Source organism: Astatotilapia calliptera, chromosome 12 (assembly GCF_900246225.1).
Source record: "Astatotilapia calliptera chromosome 12, fAstCal1.2, whole genome shotgun sequence".
NCBI classification, from domain to species: Eukaryota; Metazoa; Chordata; class Actinopteri; order Cichliformes; family Cichlidae; genus Astatotilapia; species Astatotilapia calliptera.
Window position 1 is genome coordinate 26,536,345 of NC_039313.1, and position 9,883 is coordinate 26,546,227.

The 9,883-nt window shown below is 43.0% G+C and overlaps 1 protein-coding gene across 2 annotated transcripts; it reads left to right on the forward strand.

Moving 5' to 3' along the window:
- The first annotated feature begins 663 nt into the window (after positions 1 to 663).
- klhl22 (kelch-like family member 22) lies at positions 664 to 8,769 on the forward strand. 2 transcript variants are annotated; one of them, XM_026188179.1, is made up of 8 exons: positions 664 to 974; positions 1,235 to 1,495; positions 3,428 to 3,593; positions 3,692 to 4,015; positions 4,115 to 4,524; positions 5,978 to 6,170; positions 6,302 to 6,535; positions 6,847 to 8,769. In XM_026188179.1, exons 2-8 carry the CDS (start codon positions 1,248 to 1,250, stop codon positions 7,186 to 7,188), a joined length of 1,917 nt encoding a protein of 638 aa, XP_026043964.1. In that variant the 5' UTR covers positions 664 to 974; positions 1,235 to 1,247; the 3' UTR covers positions 7,189 to 8,769. The 2 variants fall into 2 exon arrangements, with proteins under 2 accessions (XP_026043964.1, XP_026043965.1); XM_026188180.1 differs by having other exon boundaries at positions 3,692 to 4,003.
- Positions 8,770 to 9,883: the final 1,114 nt, after the last annotated feature.

The following is a 9,883-nucleotide window of genomic DNA, read 5'->3' on the forward strand; positions in this document are numbered from 1 at the left end:
GTCTTTAAAAGTAGTGTTAAAGAAATTTTTATTCATATCATTTTAATTTCTTTTTTAAACGGCTAGATTTAATATAATGCAGATATTTTCAGAAAAAAAAAGAATATTATTGATCATTTTAAGAATAAAGTCGAAATTTCAAGAAAAAAGTCGAAATGTGCAGAATACAGTTGTTTTGAGACAAACTGCCACGGCTGCTGCTCTACAAAATGCCTTGTGTAGCTGAGTTAGTGAAGAAAAAGAAGCCGTCGTGTGATACAACATACATCCTCTTGTTATACTAAGGTGTGACCATTGATCGCATCTGTCCATTACCAGCCATTTCATTTTGAACAAATCCACTCTTCTAGGCTTGTGTGTGGGTATGTCTGACCAGATGCAACTTTCTGCACCATTTTTTCAACTGTAATTTCCACATTTCGACTGTTTTTTCCTCCACATAGATTTTCGACTATAATTTCGATATTTCGACTTTATTCTCAAAATGATGTTTGTTTGTTTTTTCTTAATGTGGCCCATCGTAAAAATGATCATGTCTACACACTGAACACTCATTTTAAAGGAAAAGGTGGAGCTCTCGCTTTATTTCTCGGCAATGTGAAAGATTTCTCTGATTGGTTTGATTTCAGAAATGGGTGGGACATAGCGCAGCAATGACCAATGGAAGTTGATCTAACGCCAAAATACCAAAAAGTAAACAGACTTTGTTTTTATGTATCAGGTGCAACTCAGTTCGCAGAAGTGAAGGTGTTCCTGAGGCCGTGTAGTATTAGACACCCGTCTGGTTTTGAACAATACGAGGACTCTTCTCTGTGCAGTCGCTTTGGTTGTGTTTTTAAGCGTACATCCTGCTGATACAGAGTGCGTTGCACTAGCTGGCGCGCTAAGTAGCCTCTAGCTTGTTTTGGTTGCTGTCTTTTATACGAAAGTAACATTAGCTAACAGCTCTGCCGCGGAGTGACAGCTAGCCGAAGGTAGGGAGATTTGTTTGTAATTTATATGCTTTCTAACAGTTCTTTGGGTTCACGTGTGGTATTTATCGGGCATTTAATGTGGTATGATTCTGTAATTTCACACTGACTGTGCAGTGCCATTTCCAAGCGAGCATTGCCACCCACACCGAGTGTTTAGCTTCTAGCTACATTTTTCATCCTGTTTGCACCACATGTCGCTGTGCTGTATGATTCCACTTTAGAAGTAAAGTGAAGGCAGCTTTGCGTGATGTATGTATCAGGCAGACAAACGCGATGAAGCCCGAGCGCCGCTGTGCTGTCATGGCTGAGGATGGAGCTCTGAGTCCAGTAGGGGGACGCGCCGGGTCATCAGGCCGCCTGCGCCGACAGTCCTACAGAAGTTCAGAGCATTTCTGCAGCCTGCTGGACGGCCTACTGTCTCTCAGACACAGTGGGACCTTGTTTGATGTTGTGCTGGTTGTGGAAAGTCGCCCAATACAAGCCCATCGTATAATATTGGCAGCCTCCTGTGATTATTTCAGGTAAAACCCACAGGAGTTATTTTTTGTTTTGCTTTCATCTTCACTTTGCTGTTTTCTCTCTGTGCACACGACAGTACTGTATGCAATCTTTTGTGCCTGTTTCCACAGAGATCCAAAATTATCATACAAGAGCATTCATATGCATGCCATTGACCATCAAAATAGTCAGCCACCTCCAGGCTAGTGAATGAATAAGTTGTTTCCTATAACACACACCACAACATATGCTAATGTGTTCACTAGCAAATCTGACCAGTTACTCTGGCACCCCCGTGTCACAAGACACAGCCTAGGCATTTTGCACAGTCCAGTTGAAACCAAATGTATCCTCAAGCTCAGCAACATTGTCATATGATTACTAGTGGTTTGCATATTTTGGGTTCTGCCACCAGTCACATGATTGCTTTGCCCTCAGAGGCCTTGAATTACACCTGTGATTTAGTCTTTCCCTGCGTACTGTAGTCACATCAAAACTTCTGTGGAGGTGATTTAACTTTTAAAAAAATTAAAGAGTTCTTTCTCTGTGATATAACTCTGGTTTGTTTTTATTACCGTCTAAAGCCTAAAACTTGAAAACATTTACTGGTAATAAAACCAGTGTCACTTGTTCCTTTAAGTCCACTGCTTACAAGGTCACCATAGAGCTACTGTGACTGGAATACAAATGTCACCACCAGATAATTTCGAGTGTATTACTGTGAGCATAGTTACTGTGCGGTAATGCTATAGATTCAAAAACATGTAAAAACCTAACTTGTTGGTATTTGTTCCTGGCTATCTGTTCGTCAGATCACAGTCAGTGTTTGAGCATAAGTGTTCTTATTCACTTGAGTTACTCCATAACAGCCTGGAAATGTTAACAACAATGGAAACATTGCAGATGTCTGTGTGAAGCAGAGATAAAAAGATGGACTCGTCAACCCATCCTTCTGTTCATTTTATTAACTGCTTATCCAATTCTGGGGCTGGAGCCTGTCCCAAATGTCATAGGGTGACAGGCGGGATACACCCTGGGGACGCTGCCAGTCCGTCACAGGACTCCCACAAAGAGAAATTAACAACTACACATACATTCACACCTGGAGCTGGTCTACATTAAATAGTTAATCTAACATGCATGTCCTTGGATTGTGGGAAGAAGCCACAAATTCACACAGAGAACATGCAGACACAACCAGCTGGCAGGTTCAAAGCAGGAACCTTCTTGCTGTGAGGAGTCAGCAGTGATTTGACTCACTCGCACTCAATGTAGGGCAGCTGGTTCAGCTGATTGCAACATTGCACCTGATTTTGACAACACAATCAGGCCCAATGTTGCATCTGTGTTTTAATCTCCCCAAATGTTTCATCAGCTAGTTAAACCAGTAAGGTGACATAGCTGCAGTTTCGTTTTAGGTCTGTGGTGAATTTTACTTTTACTTGCGATTTCTTTCCTACGTCATGTCTCAAACTAAAACTGTAAGAGAAACATTTTAGACGTTTCACTGAAAACATCAGCCTGTAGTTTGCATAAGCCAAGAGTCAATGCAACATTTTTGTTCTGAATGCTTGTTTGTAGTCAGTGCAGGACTGCAGAATATTTTCAGGGTAATGCAACGTGTCAGTAAACTCCCAGGCTCTGCTCTTGACAGGTTGCCCTCTAACCCCCTTACAGATAATGATTTTCCATTAAGCATTGTCAAATTCAATTTAATTTCACTGGTAAATATGACCTTAAAAGTGCGTATATAGAATAATCAGTTATATTAAAAACAGTTTGTTGGCTTATCCTAAAATAAGGCCTTTTCTCCCTCTGCTGGCACCATTTTTGCTTTTTCTCCCATACATTTGAATTCAACGTTCTTTGAGTTGCTACAGCTCTCCCTGTGAGTCTTATCATTACTGGGCGACCAGGATGACCCAGCATAATACTTTATTACCCTTCTCCACTAGGGGGATGTTTGCAGGAGGCCTCCGGGAAACACAGCAAAAGGAGATTGCAATTCATGGAGTGTCCTACATGGCCATGAAGAAAATACTTGATTACATCTACACATCAGAGATTGACTTAGACCCAGAGTGCGTGCAGGAAGTCCTGATAGCTGCCACACTTGTACAAGTAGGTTGTTGTTCCTACTTATTTCTTATTCTTATTCTGTTTTTTTTTTTTTTTTTTTAATTCTTTCAGTTAACCTGTGCAGCTTTTGTGTTTTCCAGCTCGAGAATGTCATAGGCTTCTGCTGTGATTTCCTTTTCTCTTGGATGGACGAGAGCAACATTTTAGAGCTGTATCACCTGGCCGATCTCTACGCACTGCAACAGCTGAAGGCCAAAGTGCACTCCTTCATGCTCAGCAACATTCAGACGTTGTCCCGAACAGATGTGTACCGACAGCTGCCCCAGGATGAAGTGTTCAGTGCGCTGAGCAGCGACGAGCTCCAGGTGAACAGCGAGAATGAGGTGTACGAGGCAGCGCTTCACTATCATTACAGTCCCGAGCAGGTGGAAACTGACCAGGTGTACTTGCAGGTCAGTCCAAAGGTGTGTCTGCATTTATACTCATCTATCTAAATAAAGCACACATCTTAATTACACTCTATTAAAGTGTTGCATTTATGTTTCTGTCTCCCTCACCTGAAGGACAATCTCAAGATGCTCGACGCAGTGCGATTTTGCCTGATTGAGAAGCACATGTTGCAGAGATTGCACAACAGACTGAAGCAGTGTCCGCTGAAGGATTCTGTTTCAGCTGCACTGCGTTACCACGAGCAGGAGCTCCTGCAGCCTGTCCTCCAGACTCCTCTCACCCAGCCGCGGTCCACTTTCCACTGCATACTGGGCTTCGGGGGAATGTTTAGTTCCAGCTCCCTCGCATACACCGATCACCTGTTTCAGGTGTTTCACCCAAGCTGGGGGGAGTGGAGGAGTCTCACTGCAGCTCACACTCCCCGGATGTCCAACCAGGGCATCGCCGTGCTCAACAACTTTGTTTATCTTATTGGCGGGGACATGAACACCAGTGGATTTCATGCAGAGACCCGCTGCTGGAGGTGAGAGCCTATCATACGCCCTTTATGGTTCATTTTTGTGGTGGAGTTAAAGCTGCAGCTGATTAATCTCATTAATCAGTTTATTACTGAATTTTTAAATTATAAATACAGGAAGCAATCTTACAGGAGGCTCTGGACTTTCATTTGCATGATTTGATCCTCGAGACGATAAAAGGAAAGGAAGGAAGGAGTTTGAGGATCTTTGCCAGCAGATGGAGTTTGCCTAGTTGTCATGGAAATGTAGATTTTCCATGTTACAGTTATTCAGTATCTTAAAGAACTTTTTCTCCGTGTTTGCTTTTTAAATGATGTGTTCACAGTTTATATTTTGACAACATCCGTTTAGGTACATCCACACCTCCAGCATTCACAATACTGTGGTGATTTGGGAGCTTTGAAAGCAGACACAGCTGCAGAAATATCAGGGAGGGAGTTTTCTTCTGGACAAGCAGAAAATGACTGAAATCACACACCTTTTGTGATTTCATCCTTTTTTGCTCAGCAATCTCCGGTGATGTTTGATGCTCTCGGCCTGTCTCCATTATGTTGCAGAATGACTGCCTCATACTCAGGTGTTATTTTCAGTGACGCTTTCACATGAAAGCCCGAGCAAAGAACTCTCTGGTCTTTCAGAGATGTTCTTTAAGTAAGCGAACCTGCTCTTCCTGTTTACCGGTCTGAATGGTCAATATGATGTGCTTACACTGCTGTTCTGGTGAGGAAGATTATCTTTACTAGTAGTTTGCCACAACAGCGACCAACATTAAAAGGGCTCAAGCATTAATTAGATGCAAATGGGGATACAGGTTTGATTCAAGTAAACTAGACACTGATATTTATAGTTTAATTTAGATGCTTTTAATTCAGTGTAAAGATACTAAATACATCGCTCCAGGGGTGTTCTCTGATTCACAGTTACTGTGGTGGAGGATTTCTGAGCAGCTGTCGGTCTCTGGAGGCGTTTCTTTGGCTGACACATTACTGATGTTACTTGCTGGCGTCAGATGTCTTACTGACTTGTGCACCGCATCATAAAGTCATGGAGCTGAATATTCGTAATTTCTGAGCTTTAACACCAGTTGACAGGGCTGGTGGGAGGTGGAGAAATGAAGTGGGGGGAAGAAAGTTGACTTCATGCTGAGACTTTGCACACAAACATCCCCAACTAAAAATCATTTACTAATGTTGCCAGTGCCTTTTTTTTATATGAACATTGGAAATTGAAGAAGTGAACTGAGTACAGGTTAGAGTAAAGGGGATTGGCTCGTTGCTTTAAGATGAAAAAAAAAACAACAACAAAAGAGCTGCTAAATCCTTAAAGATTTTTAAAACGTTATCAATAGAAGCCTAACGGTTCTGTTTTGTTTTAATAGAGTTTCCACTTTGCTTCCAAATGAGCTCATCTTTCATAAGGTTCTTCTTCACTGTTCTGAGACTCGTCTGCTCTTTCCAGATACGACCCCCGTCACAACAAGTGGCACACCATCCAGCCTCTGCAGCAGCAGCATGCCGACCACTGTGTTTGTGTTGTGGGCGGCCATATTTATGCCATTGGAGGACGAGACTACAACCACGAGCTGGAGTCGGTGGAGCGTTATGACCCACACAAAGACACGTGGGAATTTGTGTCTCCTCTAAAGAGAGAGGTATGGAAACCTGAAGGTGTGAAAGATTGAAAATGAGTGCATCTGATTCTTCTACTGTCCACATGATGGCGCTGCTTACTCACATTTGTGCTGAGACCTACATCCACTGTAATACTAGTCTACCCTTTCAGGTGTATGCCCATGCTGGAGCAGTGGTGGATGGAAAAATTTATATAACGTGTGGGCGCCGAGGCGTGGCGTACCTCAGAGAGACTTGCTGTTTTGACCCAGCAGCCAATCGCTGGACAGGGTGCGCAGAGGGCCCGGTGGAGCGGGCGTGGCACGGCATGGCAGCCGTTAACGGCCGCATGTACGTTATTGGAGGAAGTAATGACGAGCGCGGATACAGGAGGGATGTCCTGAAGGTATCGTCCTGAGTGATCGCAGCTGTTTATCGTTGGCTCTTTACTTCTCATGCAGTTTAAAGTATTGCCTCTTTTTCAGCCTGCTCACCTCTGTTTTTTCCTCCTATAGTATGAATTTATATTTAAAAATATTCCACGGCCTTTTCTAGACTGACATTATTTTGCATACTAATACAGGCCAGAAGCTTTGACTTCTCAAGCTAATTAAAATCTGTACGAGCCAGAGCAGCACGTTTTGATGCTCTGCCTGCAGCACTTTTATGAAATAAAAAGTCATTTATTGCTTGCTTTATTTTTTTCTTCAATTTCAGGTAGCGTGCTTTAACCCCACAGCCAACTCCTGGTCTTTAATGTCCCCCCTCCCTGCGGGCCACGGAGAACCCGGCATAGCTGTGCTGGACAGTCACATCTACGTTGTGGGAGGGCGTACGCACGACAAAGGCAACAGGATGAAATACGTTCACGTGTACAACGCCGACAAAGACGAGTGGAAAAACGGCACGAAGTTTAAGGCGCACGTCTCCGGCCTGGCAGCCTGTGTAGCGCTCATGACCCCCGCTGTGATTGCCCAGGCCAGAAGCTGGGAGCAACGCACCAAGGCTTCGTGGGAAGAAGTGGACACGGACAGCTCGGATGACTCAAGTGTGGACTGAAGCTGCCGTGTTAATTGGATTCCATCATCATCAAGGACCTCCTTGCGATCTCTTTCTTTCTTTCATTTAACTCTGCATGTTGAGTTTCGGATGTATTTAGTTTTTTGGGGGGGTCACATGCATGTTGACAACTCGGAGTGCCTCTGAACCAAAGGTGTCATTCAGGACCTTTTTCTTATTTCTCTGATCTGACCTTAGGTACTCTTGCCCCGTCCGGGAATCTCTTCTCTGAACAAATGTTCACGCTGCTGTTTGTTACTGATCGCTCGTCATAATTTCCTTAAAACCACCGGTGTTTCTGCGACGCTTATCACAGAGAGCAAAGGACGCTTTCGAGATTAGTAGCTATGCAATAACATGGTACTTTGGAGTAAAGACACGAATGTGGGCTTTTCCTTTAAGACTGTGGGGCCCCGAGTTATTACTGTGGGAACAGTATTACTGTGTGGCTAAATAAACATAAAAGCAACATGTTGCTCACTGCTAGCAAGGACAAGTCTGTGGCGAGACTGCCGGAGAAACTCAAAACCCGACGATGAATCTCCACCGAAATCCACAACTACCAAAACAAGAGAGCAAAAACTATGACCAGGCATATCCCAGACCAGAGTGTGCTCTGGTGTGACAACTTGAAGCTGAATGGGTCACAAAGCCACTTGGAGATTGGAGAAGTGACTTCTTCCTTATTTCTATTTTCTGCAATGTCACACACTGAAGTTGTATTCTGTAGTAATAACAGTTCCTGTTTCTAAAACAAAAATACTATAAAAGCAGTTTTGCAAAAACAAAAAAAAACCCAAGCACGTGTTTTATCTGTGAAAAGAATGGCGGGGGTCACACAGTTAAGCTCTCATTATTCCTCAGCTGGTTCTCTGCATTGTCAGTGCACAACAATAAGCATACAAGAAGTGGGTTTTGTCTCCATCCCCCAGACAGCTGCTCAGTGGAGCTATCATCTCTCCAAACCTCTGAATGATCGTTATGTTTTGCAAATATCGTGCCTTGTTTTCTTGCTTTCATTCACTCTTAGCCTGAGTTTATATGTGATCTGCGTATGTCTGAACAGAGATGAGCCTTAGCTATCGTGCCTCTGATATCATCATATAAATAATGAATAATTCCAAATAATAATTATTTAATTTATTTATGTCTGTAGCTAGATAGAGGAAGGGGTCTACAGATTGAAGTTGCCATTTATTTGTAAATGAAATGTGAAAATTAACCATTATTTTTGTGCATGTGTGTCCTTTCACTGATCCGCTCATCACTTGAGCTTAATCGGAATCCTCATGATGGTTTATTTCAGAATATTTGTCTTCACCGAATCGCTTAGCACTGTGTGTGTGTGTGTGTGTGTGTGTGTGTGTGTGTGTGTGTGTGTGTGTATGAGAGAGTGTGAGTGTGTGTTGCCATGGTTCATTGCAAACCCTGTTTCACACTGGACTCAACCACTGTTAACGCTTCATTTGAACCCACGTAATTGTAAATGTACCCGCCTTTTCCACATGATTTGCTGGAAACACTGTCAAACATATGCAAACAAGATAACTTTTTAAATTTGATTAAAAAATATATGTCCTGCTTTTGTCACGTCTGAATGTTGTATAGGGAAAAGTGTTACATGGATTTTACAATGGACTGGATTTTGTGCCAGCGTTGAGCTGGAAGCACCATTTATATGTCTTGGGAATCAAACATCTACGGAACTGAAACTGACTTCTAAGAAATATTAGTTTTTGTTTTGCTTTTTCCTTAAGAAAAGAAGAAGTAATTGCTGAGAAAGTTACAGGAAATTGTCAGGCGTGTAACTAAGAAGCAGATGTTTTGGCTTCGACAACTCTCTGACTTGAGTTTGTCTTTTTTTGTTTGTTTAATTTAAAGCCCATTTCATAAATCTAACATCAGCTCCCAACAGTTGATTGTGCTCCTTGTTTGAACTGCTGCCTCCTGCCTTTTATTCCTCCCAGTCTCTACCAGTTCCTCTCCATTTGGCTCTAAACTCCATCAGCTTTATGAAGGCTGACTGCTACTTTCCTCTCTGAGGCTGTTTCATCTACATCTGTTACCCCCCATCAGCACTAAGTGTGTGCTCCCTCCCACACACCCCTCTCTTTCACACTATTGTGCCAGCCCTCAGCAAGTAGTCTGGCAGGATCTGCTGACATCAGCGCTGGACATCCAGGATCTGTGTTTGTGTTTACGCATCAAATCTCTGTGTTCTAAAACTATACTACCACCTCGGGGCCACTTAAAACGTACAGTCACGCTCTTAACCGCGTCAGCGGCCGTTACAGACATCTGAGTGCGGGTCGATCTGGTGCTCTTTGCTGGACCATTATCAGAGCAATTAAAAGGCCCACATTAGCCTGTGATGTAGAGTTATGCAGATTAAACCCAGTGGAGTTGAGGATGTATGAGCCGAGGGGATTTTGCTAAGTGCCCACTTGTATCCTCTACTTTCTCCTGCTCTGCAGGAGAGGAGGAAGTCAATTCAATAGATAACAAAGAAAGTCACCTGTAGACGAAGATCTGGCCTGCAAAACATTGCCTATCATTGTGTCGCAGACGATTTCACTTCTATATGTCTACACTGGAGTGGAGCATAAAACGATGAGTTTATCATTTATGTTTGCACCAGTATCTAATAGGGGTGGGTTTTGATAATCGATTTATCGATTAAAATCAATTCTAGCTC